This window comes from Zonotrichia albicollis, chromosome 7, assembly GCF_047830755.1.
Source record: "Zonotrichia albicollis isolate bZonAlb1 chromosome 7, bZonAlb1.hap1, whole genome shotgun sequence".
In the NCBI taxonomy this organism is placed as follows: domain Eukaryota; kingdom Metazoa; phylum Chordata; class Aves; order Passeriformes; family Passerellidae; genus Zonotrichia; species Zonotrichia albicollis.
The window spans coordinates 24,579,615-24,603,500 of NC_133825.1; the positions used below are offsets into that span (position 1 = coordinate 24,579,615).

The following is a 23,886-nucleotide window of genomic DNA, read 5'->3' on the forward strand; positions in this document are numbered from 1 at the left end:
TTCAATCCAATTCAATTTCTTATTTTAGATTATTTTCATCTTAGAAGTGGTACTTTCATAAAGCTTTCATTTAATTCATTCTGTTTAGAGCTTGCACACATACAAGCCTTAATAATTCTGTATTAATGATATGAGAATTAGTTTTGTAAAGAGTGAATCTGATAAAAGTGAGTAGGGCTGGTCGACTGAGGATGTATGGTAGGTGACATATTGGTAGGATGACAACAATTTGTAAACTTCTTTGTTACCATTTTCTGAATTTATCCTATTGGGAATAAGCAGGAAAAATATTTCCCTACTTTTTTATGCTGCAAAGGTCCCAAAGTATTTACATAACTTCAAGCTATGAATATTACTTACTTTTTTTTTTGCTGGTAACTTGATGAGGGAAGTTGTTTGAAAATACTATGAAGTTTCTGAGCACAAGTTAAGCACAAGACTTGCAAGCCTTTTAGAGATCACATACTGCTAGGCAATGTAAATTGTAAAGATCTCTGTCAGACTCATTTTTTTGGTTAGACATAAAGATAAATTTGTTCCAATATAACACTATCCAAAATATTCTCTTTTTATAGGTTTGTAGAACTTATTAGAGTGATCTTCTCAGGCTTTTTACCCCTCTAGCTGTGTGACTTCAGACATCATAATAAAGGTTGTTAATGAAATAGCCAGAAGACAGAGTGAGATTCAGTGAATGTGAATGTAGTAGTTATAAGAATGAAGGGATACTTGTTTGTTTTCTAGAGTAAACAGGGCTGGGTATTCAACAGTCTAAATCAACAGCAGTTTCTGTATTCACAATTAGAAGCATGAAAATGTAGCTGTACTGGTGCTAGGCTAATGATGATGGCTGACAATTTTGGAAGCAGGTGAAAACTGTGTTCTCTTTCTCCTGTCAAGTGGGTTTATTGTAATGGTTACTGGACTCAGCAGTCAGAATGATGTGCTCCTGCCATGCTCCATATTAACACATAATTTAAAAACTAAAATACCATGAATGTTGTGAGCCAAAGCTCAAAATCAGAAGGCTAATGCCTGATAAAATGAAAGATGTATAGTGCTTCAAGTTGGGGAGTTCTTTCTTCCCTCTGGCCCTTTATTTCTTTTTATATTAAGGAAACACTGACCAGAGTAAAATAAAACTTCAAACTGTTGAAGACCTAAGTGAAGCTGAGCTTTTTGTTTATTCTGATTATAAAATAATGAATAATTGCACACTTTCTACAAATACCAACAGTGTTATTTCTTCAAGTAGAATGGGAAAAAATTCAAAGCAAGTCATAGAGTTATGATCTGTGGCATGACTTCCTTGTTTCTTGGTAAAGTTCAAAGCAAGCTTATTGCAGCTGAAAGCATTCCCTGAAGGGGTCTTAACTATACAGCTATTGAAAGTGGATTTTTGTTTCAGTTTTTAACATTGCCCAGGATTTGCTACATCCCATCTATTTTTCTCCCCTCTGCATTCCTGATGGTTTTGTTTGATAAGTTGTGCTTTCCTGATCCTTTTATTATTGATTAGAAATATACAGTTTGCCAGGCAAGCCCTTTCTGAATTGTCTTGAATAAACTGTTCTTGACTTTAAGGGTGCTGCTGATTAAAGGCTTTACCAATGGCCTAAATTATTCTTGCTCTAATATAACAAATGTATTTTGTACTTCTGTTTTTTCTTTCAAAAAGGGTAAGCTAATTATTCTTCTCTCTCCTTCCCTCCTTTCTCCCCTGCCCCTTCCTCCCCCTCATGCCTTTTGCTGGTAGCCAATACCTCTGCTGAAACAAAAGATGAATCACTCCATCACCATGTCCCAGGAGCAGATCTCCAGCTTTCTGGCCAATGCTTTTTTCTGTACTTTTCCACGTCGCAATGCGAAGATGAAGTCTGAGTATTCCAGTTATCCAGACATTAACTTCAACAGGTATGGCATCAGCAGTAAATGAGCCTGATAACCCTACCATGGAAATATTGTTGTCCTTTAGGGGAGAAACTCATTTGTTTCGTGTTTCTGTCACTAAATTCACTAGTTTGCTTTTTGTCCTTTTTTTCTATTGCCTCTAAGGGAAAGAAAACTGTGCATCTATATAAGAAAGGATCTTGTGCACAGGAAGATCAATGTTCCAAATTTTCTTTTGTGCATGAGCATGCACAGACACACTCTTGCTCTGGCATAATTAGATTGATACAATTCCCTGCCTCCTCATAAGCCAATCATCTGCAAATGGTATATCTTAGTTGTGCTTCAAGTGTTCTGTGTCTATTTAAATTAAAGGTTGGTGTTTCCCCAGCCACATTTCTGTTGTCTCCTGTGTCATCAGTGGTGAGCTGCACAGTAAGTCATATCAATAGCACTTCATTCTTCAGCATCCATACTATTATTTTAAGGCAGTTGTAGAGCTGCATATTAAAATTAACTTTTTCTTTTTGCTGTGAGTTAGTCTAAGAAGGCCACAATAAGAATTTACTTAAAGATACTCTGATGTCTAAACAAGCATTTATTTTTTTCCTAGTGCTAACTTACAAGCAGATTTGATTATAATTTTTTTTCTTTACACTTTTTTTTTTATAATTTAAATATGCTTATTTCAATTTTAAATGAGGGAAGTAGAGGGAGGCATTTTCTACTGCAGAATATTATGATTCACGTGGACTTGTAGATTAGAAATACAAGTTCATAATTTTTTGGCACTTGCATACAAGTGTAGATCAACATTAAGTTTGCTAGGCTGAAGCTTGGATAGATTATTGATTTAGAGTTTTTCTTATTCCTCACTGTTACCAGATGTAGTGTATGTGCTGTGATGGCTGAGATGAAATACAAAAACAGTGCTGCCTGGGATCCAGCACACTTGGGTTTGTGTATTATGGGAGCTGTATTGGACTGGGACTGCTCAGAATAAATTATCAGGCATGCCAATGCACTAATGATGGTTTTGGCAGCTGCTGCCTTGAAGGGTGTCCCAGGTTTGTCCATACTGTGTGTTTCAGAGGGACCAGGGTCACTGTCTGGATGGTTGTCCCAAGAGTGCCGTGGGTTACAGAAGTGTGGGTGGACATTATCATGCCATACAATTCAATGTATTTTTCTACCAGTAGTTCCTAAGAACAAATCAGTGAAAAGTACCATTGGTGCATCAAAAATACTGATGTTCAGAGCATTGAAAGAGGAGAGTGAAAGGTCTGGAAGGAGTTATCTTTGACTGCACACTTCTAACTGTATTTTGTGGTATCTTTAAAGGACTTTAAGCGACTGTTTTTTGTTGCAGTTTAAGCATCTTATAAACCAAGCAGTTAAATTTTTCGAGTTGGGTAATTTCTTACCAACTATAGAATAAAATGCTGTTAAATAACCAGAGTAAATTCATATGCTCCTCTATGAGAATTGCAGAGCAATGTAAGGTGATAGTATTAGAGTGCACTACTTGTGGTTGACTCAGGACATAATACTGCAAACTGCTTCTAAATAAAAAACCCTGGTAAATTATTAGATAAATATTTTCTTGCTGTGTACTCAAAGAATGACCAGTACCAAGTACCAAGCATTCAGAATTTTCTGCTCTGTTCCAGTCAGTCCAGCATTGTTTTTTGCCTTGGCAGCCTGGTGCTATCATGGTAAAGGTCCCACAATGTTATTTAGGAGGGGAATAGAGCAGACAACCTTCATGCCTTCCTTTTGCATTATGCATGAGGCAATGCCCAGCTTCAAGTCACATAGGGGAGAAAGCCATTTTTATTTGTGCAAGAACAACAATATTGTTGCCAAACTGGAGAAAGAAGGGAAGCCAATGTCCTCTGGTTATTGAGGATTAAAAGTGTCTCTTCCTCAGTGTTTGCCAATTTATGCATTTGTTAGATAAGTACAGTTTTCTTTTCCATTCCTTCTTTTACTTAACCATTTGTTGCACCAAATCCACACTCCTACACCCCCAGTATTTTGAATTTAATAATAATCAGATTAGTGAAGTAGAGTACAAAGTGTGGCAGGCAGTGGATAAAATTTGTGAAAATGTGTTGGTGAGAGTGGGAGACTGGTAGGACAAAAGCAAAAGGAAGAGTTCTGGAGAGAGTACTAAAAGATGTACAGTTTTCTGCTGCTGCATATAACCTGACTTAGTTAAAATCTAAAATGAGAGAGGAGAAGGAGGATACATAGTATCTTATGGGTTTTTTCCTTCCTGTCAACCCGGTATTTTCCTGCCCTGCAAAGTTATTCTTCAGTAGCAAAGACAGAGTGAGCAGTCATGTTTTCAGCTATTGTTTCAGACTTGTAAAGATGACAGGATTTGGTTCACTGCAGTGTGTGTTTTCAGCTTCTTAAAAAAAGCATTTTGGCAAGCTGGATATACTCAAAAGGCAGTAGGCAATGACTGAAGTTAAATATTTGTGACTTTTTTTCCTGCTTATAAAAATGTTTTGATGTAAAGGCTTTGGAGGCTGCTGCTCTGCTCAGTCTGCTTAGGGATGGGCATAACAGATTGTTCACACATCAACCTTTTGTCCCCACAGTATTATGGTCTGTTGCTTTTTTCAGACTTAGTTCTTTCCTCAGCATAATTCATTTGCTACGTGACTCTGAGTGAATGACTTTGTTCTTAAGGTATCAAAAATAATCGGCTGTTGTTCCCTAACAAAGCCAAACTACTGAGTGCATGAATGCTAGCATTTGAGGGGCTTTTCTTTAGAAAAGGTGATGATCCTCCATTCCTTTATCCATGACCTATCTACATTCATAGAAAAGGCTCCCACTCCTCCCCTCAAATCTCTGAGACTGAAAAATGGAAATTTGCCACTTCTAAGCTAGAAACATAATTGTGTACACTTTCTTGTGGTTTTTGTTTTACACCAGTTTTTTGTCAGGTCACTTTATGCAGACTTAAATATTAATATCTTTTTATACACTATAAAATAGTTATGATTTGTACATTTAAATGCTGATATGTTCCATTGTTCCTCCCAGTCTTCTCCCTGCTTTAGGTTTTTATGTGCTGTTAACTATGATAATGTAAGTTCTACCCCTACTCCTCCCAAGGTACAAATCTGTTGGACAAAACAAGACAGTCACTGCAAGATAGTTCAAAATGTAAGGCTCATAGAGACATGAGTGCAGCTGGCTGGGAGGAAGGCTGTTGTATGTGTTAGCATTAACACACACCATCCATGCTTTACTTCTCTCATGCTGGTAGTCTTGCCAAATGAGAGGAGAAGCAATGTGGCCATTCTTCTTTTGACACAGAAGCACTTGGTTTAATGGTCTGTGTTGACACTGATTGTCCATTGTGATTCCTTATCTTGCTACAGACTGAAAGTCACCTGTGTAGAATGAAATACTCAGTAATTGAATTGAATTCTTCCCTTTTTTGGTTGGCAGGGATGAGCCTATTACGAATCTTAAGTCATTAATAAGATAATTCATTTCAAATGTAGTTGATAAAAAGGAAATAATAGTTTAAGAGCTTTAATATTTATGAATTTGAGTAGGTAGAATGACATCCATTCAGTGGACAAACATTAGATCTTACTAAATAGCATAAAATATTGCTTCTGTTCAAAATATCAAGCTAAATTCAGACTGTTCAATTTTTCTTTTTAAAAACACTACTATAATACATGTGATAACATTAGATTGTGCAGCTCTATTCCAAAATAACCCATCACAAAAGAAAGAAAGAATTGAATTGGCCATTTTATTTACCTTCTTGATGTGTTTTTCTTGGAAGTTGCATTCTGGTTGAATGTAGAGCCTGAATTGCATTGACTCTACATTATTATGTTGATTGCAGAGTTTAAAATAGTTGATTGTGGTGATGGTTGTAATTACACTATAGACACTATAGAATTTGGTAATTTAGGAAACTGTCTAGTTTAGTTATATGGGAAAGCAAAATGTGAGGAAAAATGTCTGCAATATTGAATCAGTGTTCTGGAAATTACACAGGTTTGCCAAGGACCTGCTCTGCTTCTTCTGTGTCCTTGACCTGCTACAGATCTGTTTTAGCTGTTGTGTCGAGTGAGAAAAACTCTTCATTTTCTTTGTTCAGAAACTCTGTGGTTAAAGTGAAGATGCAATATTGGGCTTGAATTCATAACTGAAGGCAGTAAAGTCTAACAGCATGAGCCTGGTAGATCTTCTGGCACATATATTAGTGCATGCTCTGGTCTGAAACCACCAGTATTCCACTGGGACTGAATTTCTTCATCTTTATCAAACAAACCTTTAAAGTAATTTCAAGTGATTGGAAACGAGGAGAAAAACACACTAGTTAAGATATATTTCTTTTATGGAATATATAATATATGAAAGGAAATGGGAAACTGTATGGTACATTTATGCAGGAGAATTGAAATCTAATTTACCAGTAATGCAATTATCTCTCCATAAACAACATCAATTTCATAACACTAATGAATATTCTCTTGGGCATAGATTATCTAATGACTTTGAGAGAGCTTGTTTTGGACTGAGATGTATTGCTCCTCTGATAAGTGGTTCTAGGTTTTCTGGGTTAAAGGACACTGATCCTACAAAACTCATTCTGTTATGCCTACTTTGGGCATGTGAAGTGATTAGCCTTGGATGAATTACTTCAAGTCAAGTATAATTTTCTGTCAAAAAATTTAAATCAACATTTGTGTTTGGTGAATGTGGAAACACTCGTTAATTAGACAACTTCAAAAGGACACTATTTTTATGAATCTGGCCTAATTGCTTTTCTATAGTGATTAAAACAGTACTGAATCTGAAGGTTTTTTAGCTTAGTAAATACAGTCATGTAGTCCAGAACTTAGTTGTACCATGCTGTTGGCTGTCCCTTGTTTTAGATTCCCCAGGGTAAAACATTTTACCCCACTATTCTCTGGTGTTGAGTACTTGCAGTTAGCATCTTATCATTTAATCAGGGTCAGATATCAACCTGATGCATTGTAAGACTCATAAATCACCAAAACCTTTTGTTAAAACAGATTTACAATGCACCAAGTTGCTTGCCACAATAAACAGAATGACAAAATGGAAAGCACAGAGAAGAGATGTGTGAGTATATGGGAGTGTCTGAGATGAAAGATAGTTTTTTGCATTTAGATTTCCCAAAAAATTACATTACTCCATTTTTTTGTTTACATGCATCTTAAAAGTCGTTATTTATCTACAGATAAAATTCTAATTCAACATAAGGTTATTGAATAGTGCAGTGTTCTTAAATAACTTCTCAGATGACGACAGTTTGTACCTATAACACATCACAGTAAATAAGAAATTGCCCATGAGGTTGAAATATTGAATGTTTTGTTTTTCTCCTGCTTGCTATGAAGGAAATTAGAGAACTCTAGAATGATGTCCTTTATAAGCCCAGAGCAGGAAGGCAGTTTTGATACAGACAGATAGAATTCATGCTGAGTGGAAGAGGCACACACTGGGCACCAGAAAAGAACTGAGCTTGCTGTACCTGACTTGTAGGAGGTTGTGCTCTGTTTTTCTATCAGGAAATGCAAGATGTGGACAGTGACATTTTCTTTTGTTTTGTCAGAGGGATGGTCAGTTTGCCTGCCTTCCATCTCTCTGGAAGGAATTTCTCATTTGGATTATTCTGCTTTTGATTTCCATTAAGTCCAAATTGCATAAAGTAAAGCTGTAATATACTGAATTGTTTTCCTTCTAATTATCACTTCAAATATTTTTAGTGACTGCAGGACTTTCTAGTAAGGGTTTATATTTTATATTGGATATAAGAATGTCCCATTTTAAATTTGCTAAGGTTTCTTCATCTTGCATTATCTAACTGATGTTTAGGTATTAATATTTAAAACTGTTTAGGGCTATGGTCTCCAAACATTTTTGATCACACATACTTATCAGTAAAACATTTTTGAGCAATGTATTGTGTTTATACTATATATATAAAAATATATATATATTTATATACCCCAATGTATTTGTAATTATTTACTTAGGAGTTACATACATGTGCTATTTTACTAATATATTGCATTATAAAACATGAAAAAAATTAGAAAGGATGAGATAAAGATGAAATAATCACTAGTTCAAAAATTTTTTTTTTATTTAACGAATGGGACAAAAATATATTTTTCCTGCAGTCTAGTGGATTGTCTTGCACACCCCCTGGGTACTTTGGAGACCAGAGTGGGTCTCTGGGGTATTGCTGTTCCCAAAATATAGTGTAGTTTGCTTCCCTTGGGAAGGGAAGCATGAATTATAGCAATGGAACATTTGTTGCAGCTCCATTCTTCATGAAAAGTCCTTGACTGCTCCTATCTCCTGTCTTATTCACTGAAGTGAGGTTATGAAGATTTAAAACTCCATTTTAAAAGGCAGATGTATATTTCTGTATGGGGGGAACTCCACCCAATAAATAATCAACAAAACAGCATTCTCAGAAAACACTTGAGGCAAAGGATATGGGTAATTAATGTAATTGCAGTTATTCCTATGTGGTAATCAGGTTTGCTTTCATATGTTTAGAGAGTGAGATTGTCTGTCCCATGCAATAGTCTGATAAGCACACATAATTATAGACACATTCCAAATCTTACATGGTGCACATTAATGCACACAGCTTTGCTTGACCTTTGATACACTAACATCTATGGGCAGTCCTTAATGTGGATGTGACTAAGGTTGCCTTGAGCACAATTGAATTTAAAATGTCAAATCATACTGAGAGAGAATCCTTTTGAAACTGTTTTGATAAGCTGTGTTAGTATTAGAAGTCAAAGCTCAAAAAATACTTGATTAGAAATATGATACTGGTTTTGAAAAAGAGAATTTTGTATTTCTTGTTTGTTCCTAGAACTCCACTTTTTTATTTCAAGAGGTTGGGAATTGCAGGAGAAAGATGGAAGTGATGCTTCTTATGTGCTCCCCAGTGCAACTAATGCAGTCCTAAATGATGAGGCTATTGGACCATTCAACACTATATTAGTTTTTCCTTTAGGGTGCTGTGTATCAAGCTGAAATTTCAGTGGTTCCTATTGAGGATGCTCAGCCACTTAATCAGAATAGCCCTCAATCATATGGAGGGCACTAAAGTTTGACAGTAACATACTTCTCAAGTATGTTATTTCCACTCCTACATGTATATATACATCAGGTAAGCATAGGCTTGAAATGGAACAACATAGAAAAAATAAGATATTTGGTTTATTCACTTTTCCAAACATTTTGTCATCCAGTGCCTTAGACTAAAACCATTTAGTGATTAGCTGTGTTCTTGAGGTGGAAGGAAACATCTTTCCAGTATTTTAATTTCTGCCTTAACTGTCCATCCTTCCCCCTGCTCAGTCCCTTTACTGGGTGAAATTCATCTATCCATGTGACTTCTGTGTAAATCCTTCTTTGACTTCTATTTGTAGGAGAAGATCGGGTTTTAGTTAAATGTTTTGTAGTTGTTCAGATGGTCTGTTATCTTTAGTGAGATCACACTAAAATAAAAGGAAAAACAAAATAAACAAACAACTTAAAGTTCCTTTGAGTCCAGTAGTAAAGATGCTTTTTAGTGGCTGTGGGTAGTAGAGGAAACAGTGCACGTGGTTAATTGTAGGGATCACAAATACAACATTGTGTATCCACACTTCTGCAAAGAGTACCCATGGAATGCCATGAATTCATGAATGGGAATTATTACTTGAAGTATGATCCATACTGCAAATTTTTGCATACTGTTGCAGTGTGTACACCTTTCTGGGTCTTACAGTAGGTTCCAACTTCAATGTAAAGACATGATTATTCTCTTTGAAAAGAAACATTCAAAGGAAGCCCAGCCTGGGAATGGAAATATCATTAGGAAATTATGGAAGTGGGAGATTAAATCACGTGATTGTAATGGCTCCTGCTGGAGCCAGTTCTTAGAGTAACATCAGGGCAGCAGTTTAATTCCTAGAAATTAAATTTTACAGGTAAATACTGCATTTTAATTTTACCGTGTTCAGAAACAGTGTATTTGGGAACTGTTTGCTTAAGCAGGTTCAAATTCTCCCCAGTAAACTCCATGCAAACCAAGGTCACTTTTGTGAAGCTCTTAATGTTCTTAAATAATTTTTCTCTTGTGTTATTTTCAATGCACCCTTTGAAGTTCTTTGCAGGTTTACTGTCTACCTTAAACTTGCAAGGAAGGAGTTGGGAGTAGGTTCTTTGGAGCTTTTGACTCCAGCTTTAGAAGGTGGAAATGTTGGTTGCAAATATGACAATTTTGAATTGACAGTCAAGACTGCAAAAACCAGAATATTGATTGCACTTTTACAATGCTTCTTTTTCCACCCTAGAATTTTTTGGATAATGCTCATACATGTTTTTGTAATAATTGTTGAAATGTTATGAACTGTTGTCTTGTAGCTTTACTGTATGGCTGCTAGCAGTTCCTAAGTGAAGTAAGCATATTTTTTACTGTATGCTTACTTCACTTAGCATTCATTCAATATCAGTTCTTACTATTTTTAGTATTTTATTTCTCATGTATTGTATTTCTCTTCAGAATAATTAAATATCTGAATATTTGCTAGAAAAGATTTTTCATTTAGCCACAATGACTTTAGCAATCTACAAATTCATAAACACAAAGTTCACACATCTTCTTTGTTATGTTTTCAAATCTCTGGCCTGAATGTGTCTCTGGGGAGGTTTTCTGTTTGATTAGCATTGCTACTCCCCTGGAGTGCTGGAGAGCCAGAGATGAATTTGGAGATCAGTCCTGGAGGCTCTCTCAGCTCCTGTAGCTGATAAATTGAAGTTACTGCATGGCAGTGGGAACATCCTGTACAAAGCTTACATATGCAGTTGCCACTAAGATTTTAATAACTTCACCTGAAAGTGGACTTGCAGTGCTTTGTGTTTGATTTACAGTGCACTTCATCTGGATGAGTGCTCTAATTGAAATTAATGGCTTTTGGCCCTAGGTGGTTCTGTCAGGAAATGATGTGGTTTCCACTTAGATTTTTTGGTGGATTTTTAGTAGGAACTGTGTTGCAGCACTTGAAGAATAATGTTATTTAATATCTTAGTGATGCCTTCATATAGCTCTATTCTTTAAAGCATTTGCTTCAAAAAGAAAATTTTCATTATGTTGCCCAATTGATTATTTCAGAAATAAGGTTCAAGGTTAAAATGTTTGTAAATTTGCCATGTGATGTCCTTATTTAAGTGAATGTGGTAGGACAAGGCCATTTTTGAATCATGTAAATATCCCTTGCTTTTCCTGTTGCATGCACAAATATGACTGGTTTTAGTGATCTGACTGAGTTCAGCCATAGTTCTGCACGTTTCCTGCCCAGCCTGCTGTTTGTGCTGGATCACATATTGCCTTTGTGGCATGAAAAACTCTCTCCTGAGGGTTTGCAATGTAAGCAAGATGTCACTTTGATGTGAAGAGGCATAAAAATTAGTAATGATCAGGCTGACAGATAAATTAAGCAATTTAAAGACTTGATATGAATTGAGACTTCCAGATAAGAGGTTAGGGGTAATTTAGGAAATGTCTGCACACACATGCACACATTGACTCCTTTTATAAACCCCTTTTTATCTGTGCAAACTCACGGCCTTGATAGAACTTGCATATAAGCCCATGTTAGAATAGACTGTAAAAGTTTGGAGTTTTCCTTCCTAAAGTCCTGATTCACTGTTCAGAGAATAAAGTGCTAATAAAATTAACCTCTGTGACTTAATAGAGATTTCAGAATTGATCTCTTCAGCCTGTATATATCATAAGGATTTTTAAATGCTGAAAAAAATCCAGTTCATTTCCTTGCTGAATCTAGTTTAATTCACCTCTCAGCATTCTGGTTTTAAAGGCAGATTGTCATTCCACTACAAATGAATCATGTTGTGTCATTGCTTTACTTAGACTGTTTATTGTGGGGGAATCTTATATCCTCAGGGCTTTCAGTGGATCAGACATCTTTTAGTAAACTTCCTATTCAAAGGGTTTTATTTCTGAAGTCACTGCTGTTCTTCCTTCCAGATAAATTCCATTATGTGTTGCCAATAACAATGCCTTGTCACTCTGCTGGAAGTGAAATTAAGTAATGCATGTTCAAGTTGCTGGAAGACAGATGATGCAGTAAAAGTATTTCAGCTAACCTTAAAAGAATACATTCACTTATGGCTAAAAAAGGGATCCTTCATTTTAATGCTTAGGTTTTTTACAAATGTCTGTTAGAATGGCTGTAACAGCCCAGTGGATGGAGCCATTTGTGTTGGGGGAAGGTTCTTTTCTTTAGAAATGCTGCTGGTGCAGTGCAGCTCTTGAAAGCAGCAAGGTTGCATTAATTCTTCTGAGCAACTCACTGAGCTGAAAGGAGGGGGACATTTGGATCTTGGAGTACTCAACATATATGTTTTCTCACTTAATGGCCTGTTAAACATTTCAATTTGTAGCAAATAAAACGAGTAGCTTTCCAAAATATTCATACTGAAATTGCATTTATTGGTATTAGAAGATTGGTGCAAGTGAGAGAAGCATTCACTTGTCATCTTCATCAGAAGTACAGCAAATCAATAAACTCATTATTCCTAACATCTTGAATTACAGAGGGGCTGTCTAGAGGGTTCTTTCTACAATGCAGTACTTGAAGGCAAAGCTAATGAAATGTGTGCATAATAATTACAAAAAATCAAATTGCAATTAGTAAGTAGCACTAATTGCTCTGCACTGTGTCCCTGAAATCTAATTCTTTGTTTTTATTTCCTGTTTTTCAGGTTGTTTGAAGGGAGGTCACCAAGAAAGCCTGAGAAACTTAAGACCCTTTTCTGCTATTTTAGAAGAGTCACAGAAAAAAGTATATCCTTTATTCTTTTTTTGAGCTGCAAAGCAGATAGATAAAAAATTTAATCCCATTCAATTTAGAAATGGCTACACAGCTATGATGGAAGTATTTAACAAAAGTCAGCTTGCAAAGTACACTGATTTTCATACTAATGGCACTTCTTACCATGTGTATGATGCATGCAAGTAAATTATTTGCCCAGAGCTCATTCTGTTTTATTTTTTCTGATAAATAGATATAAATATATATAGGATGTGTGTGAAATACAGAAATATATTTATATGTGTGTGTGTATATAATTGTGTAGATATAAATATATATATATAATGCTAATAATATATGCAACCACTTCCATCACCACATCAAAGTGAGGATGTAGAGGGAACTTGGCACCGTTACAGCCATTAAAATCACAGGCGTAAAGATTTTGAGTCAAGCTTCACTTTTCCTGCAGAATGTATATTTAGTATTCTGATTATAATTTGGAGTTCTGAGGGATTTTCCCCTGCTTGTGTTGATATTTCAGGTTTTCCTCTTCTATGATTCCAAAGCAAAGCTGTTTTTAGGTTTGCCCAGTTCAAATAAAACAAATGATAGGAAGATGAGATATCTCCTGCTCTTGGGAAATTTAATGCATAGTCAGATCTTCTGTTATTAGCACAGATTTGAACATTTGCATAAGCTTTCACAAACAGATCTCTATTTTGTGATAAATACCATAGCTTATATATTGCATTTTTGGGGAGAAAGAGATTTTACTGGAGTAGCACACATCAGATCTGCAGCAATACCCTTACAATGGCCTTTTTTAGAAGAACGTTTTCTTTACATGTCAGCATTTTACTATTAACTTCATACTTTCTCAGAAGGGTTTGTTTTAAAAGAAAGACAGATTTAAACTATTAAATAAAAAAAGCCTCTTACTTGGTCCAGACCATCTTCATCATTTTAATTCACCACAAAATGAATGCAGCTATATCCTATTTCAGCTGTCAGACTTTAAGCAATATCAATAGGACTAAATCTCTGAGGTAAAAGTAACTTGTGATCTATGTGTGGGACTGAGAAGAGATACAGTGTACCAGCTTTTTTTAATACCTGAGTTATAATGGTTTTGTGCAAACCAAATCCTAAATTGATGCAGCTGTCCCTGAGCCCCTGAGAATATGAAATCTGATGGGAACATGCTTTATGAAACTACCATATTAGATTTCCTAACATTATAACTTTAAATAATATTTAATGAGATTCTTGAATGCTCTTTTCTTGAATTAAAAATTCCTATCATACCTTTAAAATACCCCATTTCTTATTATTTTTTTTGTCTCAGGAATTAGTAAGGCTGAAGTAACTTAGCTCTATAAGTTACTGTAATAATTTTGTGGCTCTTTTTATTGTAAATAATAATAGAGTTCTCTGTAAAAGAATGCTGGAAACTGAAGCCTTTGTGCTCAAAAGGTGAATGCTTGATTTGCAGAATACCACAAATGATATCAGAATTCCCTTGTGAAAGAGCACTTGATTATTGTACTTGAAAGCTATGCACTTTTTTCAGAGAAAGTAACCTTTTTTTTTAACCTAAATTTTAAAGTAAAATTTTAAAAGTAAAGCATAGAACTACTTAAGGCTTTTTTAGAAGGATGCATTTGTGCTTTACATAGTATTCTCAATGTTTTCATAAATCACAGTAAATTTACTGTAGCAGAAAAACAAGTCTTAATTAAAGATTTTATTGAGATGATATCACCTAATAAAAGGTTGATATTTTCTTTCTGTTGCAAAACTGAACTTCTTTTGAGTGAAATAAGGAGAAAAGATGATACTGCATCCTTCCTGCAATAAGCAACAGCTCCTCTTTTTCCCCTCAAGGGCAGGAGTCTTTTCTCAGTCAGAATACAGTGAATTTCACTTGCATCCTGGCAGGGTTAAAAACTGCCTTATTTGGAACGTGCTAACACTGCATGCTTATTGACATAGTTGGACTTTCTTGGAAATATGAGCTGCTGCTTCCTCCCTCCATAGGTTGAATACTATGGACAGTTGATGATTTTAAAGATTCACAATCTCCTTTTCTCTAAAGCAACACATTTTAAGATCTTTCTTGTAGTCTTGAGTGTTGTTAAAGTGAAAATCACTTGTTAAATAGTTTTTCCTAGATCTGGAAAAACTAAAATACTCAAACTGCAAAGTGGGAAGAGAAGTAATATTTTGGTCTTCATGTTACTTGTCTTCACTTAGAGCATGGGCTGTCAGGGGAAAAATCAGAGTCACTCCTGAGGAAAGTTAAGCTCTTGGTATTGACCAAGGATGATGTTTGTAGTTTTCAAAGATTGCCAGTTAAGATAATCTAAGGGCTAAGCTCCCACACTTAATACATTTTCCTTTGGGGTTGGTTTGCCTGTAGAACCTACGGGATTGGTGACGTTCACAAGGCAGTGTCTCCAGGAGTTTCCAGACTGGGAGAGGTAAGTCAAACATCCTGTAAGAAGTTTCTTAAGTCCACAATAACTGAGTGTCATTCATTTGGAGTTGATTCAGGTCTAGAAGTACTACAGAAAACAATCTTTGCTATGGACTGTTCCAGAAAGAAATAGAGGGCAGTGGCTGAATTGCCACAAGTAGTTTGTGTCCTGAGTTGTCCCATATGGTTTTCTGTAATGAAAACAAGTATTAGTTGAAGTTTTAAAACACAAACATATCTTTGATGCTGTTGTTTGAGTGGGGGGAAGAAAGAGAGGGATTATATTACCAATCATTTATTGATTTAAGAAATGACCGGCAATGTAATGAACTATGGGTGATGATCAGCATGAGCACAAGTATTGTAGCTTCATTGCTGGGGAGCAAGAAAAACTTAAAACTTCAGCTGTGGGGTTTTATGGTAGAAGGTGGAGAAACTGACAAATTACATTGTTTCTGTGATGCAAACTTTTTTTTAATCCGTTGGGGGTTTTTGTTTTTTTTTTTTTTTAAACACCTTATGTTCAAGGTGTGTAAGCAGCTGGGGTTTGGGTGAATTTTGTTTTAAAATGAATGGGTTTTTGTGGGGGTTCTGAAATGATGCTTTCTGTACAATATTTTTCCTCAATGGTAGATCTCAGAAAAAATTATCTAGATTGCATGTCACCTATGAAGGCACCATTGAAAGCAATGGACAAGGTATGCTGCAGGTAAGTGCATATAACAGTTCATGTGGATTTCGTGTTTTTGTCATACTTTTATGGTCTATCAGCTTAATAAAGTTACTTGTTTATCCTCAATTGACTTAAATGACAAGATGTTATGCAGCATAAAAAAAACTATCAAATTAATTCTATGAGCAGTACTGTCAATGTTCCCCAGCTCATCTAGGTAGCACATGTACCTGTTACAGAAAGGGCTGACAGAAAATCACAAGTCCTGGACAGCTTCAGGTCTTCTGGTTCAAGCCAGGATCAAAGATTGACAAGACAAAAGATTCAGGCTGTGATCTTGATGACTTGTCAAGGGTTTCAGTTTATTTTAAAAAAGTTATTCTTGTGCCCCAGACAGTGACCAGGTCAGTGACCCAGGAGACTTTCTTGCTGCTGCCAGCACCACTGTTTCAGTCTGGGAGACAGTCAGCAAAAGAAATTCATAAGGAGGATGTCCTGTCCATATTTATAGGAAGGAACACATTTGAGTTTTCAAATTAGTTGTTTGCTTTCTGCTTTTCTTTAAGAAAAAAAAAAAAAAAGAAGGTCTGCCTTCTAGAATTCTTTTACCAAAAAAAAAGTAAAAATTAGAACTTTTTTAGCCAGGGACAAGTACTGCATTGGAAGAGGAGGAAGGAGACAAGAAGAATTCTTTTCTGCAATGCTTGTTGCACAGACTTTAAAATGTCTCATAACTTTATGAAACTGGGGCACTTAAATGTGTGCTGAAATTATGAAGAACTCAGCAATTGCTCAATAATAACCATTTTTCTGGTGTTGTACCCTGTATAAGGGGGTATTACCTAGGATGTGATATTTTCCTCTTGGCTATTTCAAGTTTTATCAAACAAAATGCCTCTGCTCAGATGAGGAGCAGTGTGGAGGGATAGAATGTAAGAGAATAGTGCAGAGGGCAGTCTCACACCTGAGGAGCTGCAGCTGCACCAATGAGCAAAGATGAGGAACAGGGCTGCCCTTAATAGTCCACAGCTGTGTCAAATAAGACGAGTGCTCCAAAAGAGTGGGTGAGCTGGTTGTGCTGTCAAGAGAGTTGGAGTTTGTTGGTTCTGCTGTGAGGAGAGCTGGAGTTTGTTGTCTGTACTGTGAAGAAGGAGGAGTTGGTGCTGTGAGGAGATGCCCCTGAGAAATCATTGAGAAGGTATGGGAGATTTACAACAAGCTGACAGCAGAGCAGTCACTCCTGCAGGGAGCAGGACGAGCAAGGCAGGACAGTGCAGGAGTCCACAGTGACCCAGCCTCAGTGGGCAGGGATGGTGCCAACCACAGCCCCTGCTGACTGGCTGTGCCATCAGACAAAGGCAGGGTGATGAGTGTGAGTCAGGGCACCTGGGACAGTGAGAGGTGTCTGTTGAGCACATGGACCATCAGCAGGGCTGGGCCCAGAGGTGAGGTGTCACAGGTGAGGTGTGTGTGTGTGTGGGACAAGGCTGGGCCCAGGGGAGGCTGCCCAGCACAGTGCTCTGCGACCCTGGTGTGCTGTACATCTGAGTAATTTTCATATTTCAACTTTTTTATCATAGTCAAGTTTAGCAAATCTCAAGCAACTGAAGTATGTTGGTATTTCCAGGATAAACTAGAGGAACACATGCTGCTGTAGTGGCTGGCTCTTGGTGTGCTTTGGACTCTGCCTCCTGGGTTAGTCTGTAATCTACACAGGTGTTCATGGCACCCCAGCAACTTCCGTCCCCTCCTGTACCTGTGCTCTCATCAGCTACCTAAGTAAAAATCAGTAAGAAGCTAATAGGATTTGGAGGATGAAGTAACTTTTAAAAATTATAAATTCATATGGGCAGTTAATTTGAGTGAATAGTAATTACTTTATTGAATAAACAAACTCCTTTTTAAACTGTTGTCTGTATGAAAATGTAATTTGCAAAATATATACTGTTGAAGCAAAAAATAGTCCAGAGCTGCTCTATTTCAAACAGAAACCTTTAGAGTCAAAAGTATTTGCCTTGTTCAAGTGCATTTCAAGGACGATTCATAACAGATTGTTAGTACATTGCAAGGAGAATTTGTTAGAGGGTTTTTTAGGTATGGAACTATTACAGGGGCAGTGCTAATCTAAAGATACTTCCATGTGCACAGCTGGGGCAGAGTGCTTTCCAAAGGACAAACTAATGGTGTTTCAATGGCCCTAAAAAGAATGCTGTTTTCATCTGTCACATCTACTGAAATGTGTTTTATTCTGAAATATGTGCTTCTTCAAGGGAAACCCACACAACTTGGATTTGGAACGTTTGAGATACAAAATTTCTTTTGCTGTGTAGTGTCTCATTTGTTGTAAGTTTTCTGAGAAGTTGAATGGAAAAAAAAGAGAGAGGCATGATCGCGTTAATCAGTTTCTCTGCTTGTGGTTTAGAGTGATAGCAGCAGATTTCAACAGAATAATTGAAATATTTACAGGATTTAATTAAATTTGGTAATTAAAGGATTTTTTTCCTTATCCTATCCTAACCCTCCTGCATGTGTTTTTGGTAGGTTGACTTTGCAAACCGTTTTGTCGGAGGTGGTGTGACCGGGGCAGGACTGGTACAAGAAGAAATTCGGTTTTTAATCAATCCAGAACTGATTGTATCAAGGCTCATCACTGAAGTCTTGGATCACAATGAATGTCTTATCATCACAGGTTAGTCTTTGCAGAAAATGTTTCACATCAAGTTCTGGTTTTATATATGTACAAAATACATTTCAAGCTAAAGTTTAGTATGTTTAAATGCTGTAAGAATTTTAAAAAAGGGAGAAAATTTAATACTCATTTGACAAAGAGCCTCCTACTTCATCCCAGCTAACACCACAAGGGATGCTGTTCCATACATGTTTTGTGAAAGGAGAAAAACAATGTGACAGCAAGCAGAAGAATTTATTTTATCCCTTGTAAATGTGTTTGAGGACTTGGTGTCTTGAGCTAAAGAATGCTGATGGGCAGTATAGGTAACAGCCACAATTTCCAGCTATTAGCTGATATTGTTTCTCTTATGTTGAAGGATGTGGGGTTTTGTTCCAGTCCTTAATTTGTAGCATTTGATGTGATCAGTGGGATTGAACACTCTTGAGAAGAGGAGCTACCTTCTGATTACCTGAAAGGGGAGGAAGAGGAAGCATAGAAAATCTGCATCCATTAGGAAAGGGTAGAAGGCTGGGAACTGTCTCTGTAGGATTTTGATCTTGTAAGTTTCACATATGTGTTTATGTTACTTGTAGGTTAGTTATGGGTTCCTAATCATATTAGAAATAACCTCCTGTGTGTGGAGATGTCCTGTCTGTCCAGAGCTTAGCTTTTTCTTTTTCTCTTTTGCTTCCCACTCTCTTAGGGATCTCGGATTGTTTAATTATCCATTGCATTAAAACAGCATCAAAAACCAAATGTCACTGTTAAGAACTGGAGCAGCCCAGCTGCATGTCTCAGTTCTAAACATAAATGAGCATTTTTCATGACTGAAGAAATAAAATGATGCTATAATACTACTTTATTTACACTAAAGAGCAACTATAAAGAAAAGTATATTTACTGAGAGAGATCCCCTGGTTAGAAATTATAATAAACTATGTTTATTTTTCAGTCTGCTGTAGCAAAAATGTTAGGTTTAGTTACCTGAGCTGTCTCAAAAGTCAAGAGTTTCTGTAGGTATTAGAACACATTGCTTGGAAAAATCCATCAATAGCACTTTTCTCTCACATGCATACACAGTAGAAATTTGAGCTTAAATCTTGCAGGTCTTACTCTGTTCTGAGTTATTGATTGTACTGGGCAGAGTCTCTTTTGTTTTCAGACTTATGCTTGGCAATCTTTTTAAGACAGTGTTTTATTTTGTTTTTCCACTCTGCCAGAATTAATGCCCTTTCTGTGAAAAGTTTTTGATAAATTGGCTTTTGTGATTACATTTAAAAAAATGAGTCAGAAGAGAAGAGTCAAGAGATTTTTGTTCTGTATTTTGGATGTGATACTATAGTAACATATTTTAAGCACTGTCCTCTGGGAGAGACTTTTTTGGGAAGGGGAAAAACAGAGCACAGCTATCAGTCTGGGTAATAACTGATTAGGAGGAAACACTAAATTAGTGTTTTGAAAGACCTTCCATTCCCCTGCAAACAAAAATGGTGATTTGGCATGGACAAATAAAGGTGAGAATGTTTTTTTACTGCAGCAACGTTTTATCTTTCTTGATATTTTATCTTCCAGTGTTTTTCAATTAGTATTTAGGATATGGAGTTCTTCTCTAATGGAAATATCCGTTCCATCATTTTTATTTAATCCCTGGAGCTTTTCCACCTTGGTTCTTAGCCAAGTCTCTTCTGTGTCACGATCCTCTTGATAAATTACATTCTTTGTGATGCATCTTGACTCGGCGGCCTAATGGGTATAACTGTGTAGCTTAAATTTGCAGTGGAGCCCAAGAAATTGGGAGATAAATTAAATTTGTTGTGATTTTCCAGTATCTGGTTAAGATCACTGCTGTAATGACTATGAAAATGGTCATGCAAACAGTGGAGTTCTTCAACACAGACATCTACCTACAGAAATGTCAGCAGCAACACCAGAGATTCCTGCAGCTGCATTTCTGGTAGAGCTGTGAACATGTGTGAGTGGTTTTCATTCAGATTTTTTCTTTCTTTCTTTTTTTCCCCTCCTGTTTGAGCTCACACATCCTCAGGCAGTGTTAATAGCAGATGAAGCTGTGCTCCTTGTTTGCTTTAAATTTACAGATCTATCAATGGCCAGTCAGGACTTCATCTTAGCAGGGCAGTTTTGGAGCCTTCTGACCACATTAGCCAGGCAGCAAATGAGATGAGATAATTGGTTTGGCTGAAAATTTACTCAGAGAGGAAAATTGGTTTTCAGCTGGATTTAGCAGGCTGATTGTGCCAGTGTTGGGAGAGCCAAAGACTAATGGTGGTACAAGATAAGGATTGGCAGAACTGATTGAAAGGGAAAGAAGGACCTTCCTCTCACTTAGGGCACTAAATGTGCTTTTATACTGGTGACTATAAAACTAAACTCTTGTAATTTTCACATGTACTTTTTGTTTAGTGCTCATGGTCCTACCTCTTTGAGGGTATAATTTTAGCTCATTGGAAATACTAGAGGAGCACTATGGTGGGATTTTTCCCAATCCCTGGAAACATTATAATGCTGTACACATCATATGCAAATGTAAAGCTAGACCATGGAGTCTGAGAAAGGTAAATTTATTTTTAGTAATAATTGCAAATCTGTCTAAATTGGTGAGGTCACATAAACACCGACACTTGGCTGGCAATTTCACTTTTTGTCTGATGCTGTAACTTTTACAAGTCTCACAAATGATAGATTTTTGGATGGTACTTATATATACATTCTTTTGACTTTAGGTAGGCTATTCTAGGTTTTGTAGCTTGTTTTTAAAGTTCTGGTGGAACCTTATTCATGGTTTGCCTTCTTTTACTTCTTTTTTTTTTTTTTTTTGATGGGAAGAAAAGAGAGTCACCAGAAACATTAACATATCTAGCTTATCCCATACTGCTTCTGTTCTCCCAGCAACAGAAGTTTGTATCCCAGTAATTCACAGGCAGAAGTATTGCCAGTGAAAATTGTCTGACAAATTTCCAGAGCTTCACTTATGAAAACTCATTGATTTTCATTAACTTTGGGTTTCTGGGACATGACTTTGGAGTCTGTGTGATTTCCTTGAGTTTCTCCAGTATTGATTTTTTTTTTTTCTTTTAGTGGATATATGTGTGTATATGGGTGTATTTGCTTGTTTGTTTGCTTCCTGGTGCTTTTGTCATCAGACACTACACTTCCATAAAAATTAATGAAAACAATGAACCTTTAAAAAGCCAGCCTAATACTTTATAATTTAATCTATCCTAGTGCAATATCTCGATGACCTAGAATTTTCTTACCCCATCTTAAAACACCAAAGAAAATGCTACCTTTTTCAAGCTGGAAGTTTTGCTAGGTTGTCCTCTAAAGAGAGCTCTCAAAAGAGTCACATATTTCCCTTATCTGTCTTTTCTTGCTCTGTGCTTAGACACTTTCATCAAGTCTATCAAGATAACTGAATTTTACTCATGTCAGGAAAAGTCTTAGTGAGGGCTGATAGCCTGCAATTCAATTAGAAGGCTGATTTCAGAGTATGGAAGCTGCTTGTGGTTGTCCTTTGTCTGAGGGCATGAATGTGTGTGAATACATAGGCATATCTTGTTATCCACATTTTTTAGATGATTTTTTAATCATCTGGAAGTGAACTCAGTGAGAAATCTCTTACCATCCCACTCATTTTGCATAGCAGCTTTTCAAAATAGCCTTAAGTGAGATTTGTGTGCCTTCAGAATGATTAATGTTCTAGACTAAATAAATAATGCGTGAGTAGCAGGGCAAATGAATTAAATGAGCATTGTTAAGTCTTGTCAGTTAAAATTAATAAGGGTAAATGGGGAAAATATTTTGACGTATGTGCATCATTGTAAACAGTTTTTAACAGCTTGTTTCCCATGCTTGAGACTACTGGAGGTAAACATTGAAGTTTTCTTGTCAGTGAGGTTTACAGTTAATAGTTTTATGTTTTTGATTGTTCAACTTCAATTGCATGTCTGTTTAGAGATTGGAAAACTCAGATTAAGTTTAAACCTTTGTATTCTCAGGGTATTGCTGATCTGTGCAATAGTTAGGCAGTACTCTCGTCTTAGTAATCAGATGTTCTGTGCTGTCAGCTTGCAATTCTTTAAAACCTATTTCTTCCTGTTCTATTTATAGACATAGCTGGTATCACAGCTTGGTTTGTGATACAGGTCTCTTCTTACTCTTACTATTTGTAATTGTGCCAAACTATACCTGCATGAAGCTCCAAACCAGTCAGCTCAGCTGCTCAGAGCATGGTGCTGATAATGCCAAGGCCATGAGCTCACTGAAGAGTTGGACTCATGATCCTTGGGGGTCCCTTCCAACCCATCTTATGATTCTGTGATTGCTTCTGAAACTCAGCTGTTGTGAGCTCAGAATGGGGAAAAGGTTTTGCTGGGGCATTACTTGAGGAGTATTTCTCTGAAGCATTGTGCAATGCCCAGGTTTTGAAGCAAGGTCCTGAAGCTCTATAAAATGAGGTGAAAGGCAACTTTTCAGAAAGGTTTTGATCCTTGTTCTCAGTTAAGATACTCTGTCTTGGGATAAACCTTCGAAAAGGATTTGGTATAGCAGAGCACAGTAGCTAAAATTACTGGTGGCCTTAAGGAGCTGCTTTCTGACAGCCTTTAATACTTGCCAAGATCCCCTTCTGGACCTTTTCAAGAGCAGCCAAGTACATTCCAGACTGTGGTTTTTTGGGTCTTTGTGCTTATACAGAAGTAGTTTGTTGGTGCTGACCAGTTCTCATTATATACTGGGCAGCATATGTAGGTCTGCACTTGCAATGTTCTGTGGTGATGCTGCTCATCACCTGTGGGAAGGGAGCTTTACAAGCAAATCTTGTATTTGTGGTGCAAATACAAATTCTCTGTTTCCCATTGCTTCTGAGAGCTGTGTGTTCATTTGGAGAAGCAGTGATTCCTATCAAAGATTTACCAAGTGAAAAAAAAAGTGCATATTTTATATGTAATCTGGAAAATAATTTGTTTCAGGTACTGAGCAGTACAGTGAGTACACAGGCTATGCAGAGACTTACCGCTGGGCAAGGAGCCATGAAGATAAGACCCCTAGGTAAAGTTCCACTGAAGTATTTCAAGTGAAGGAAGAAAGACATGTTAGAAATTTGAAAAGATTTCCTAGCATTTGCCTTAATAGGATGTTTGCTTGATGTTGTTTTCTTCAGCAGAGCCAGCAAGCTAAGGAAGTTATGTCATATTAGTAATGCCATACTAATGGTAATAAATGGTACCTGCCCTTATGTTGGTTCTTAGACCAACATCTTTTACAGTTTAGAGATATATGTATTTAATACACA

At 36.6% G+C, this 23,886-nt stretch overlaps 1 protein-coding gene across 2 annotated transcripts in view; it reads left to right on the top strand.

Moving 5' to 3' along the window:
• Positions 1 to 23,886, top strand: part of PARG (poly(ADP-ribose) glycohydrolase) — a 62,012-nt gene that overhangs the window by 27,370 nt on the left and 10,756 nt on the right. For both annotated transcript variants that reach the window (XM_005481554.4, XM_014275558.3), the window contains exons 9-14: positions 1,757 to 1,914; positions 12,703 to 12,782; positions 15,175 to 15,235; positions 15,865 to 15,940; positions 18,446 to 18,593; positions 23,564 to 23,642. In XM_005481554.4, the coding sequence (XP_005481611.2) occupies positions 1,757 to 1,914; positions 12,703 to 12,782; positions 15,175 to 15,235; positions 15,865 to 15,940; positions 18,446 to 18,593; positions 23,564 to 23,642 (602 nt within the window). The remainder of the gene's footprint in view (positions 1 to 1,756; positions 1,915 to 12,702; positions 12,783 to 15,174; positions 15,236 to 15,864; positions 15,941 to 18,445; positions 18,594 to 23,563; positions 23,643 to 23,886) is intronic.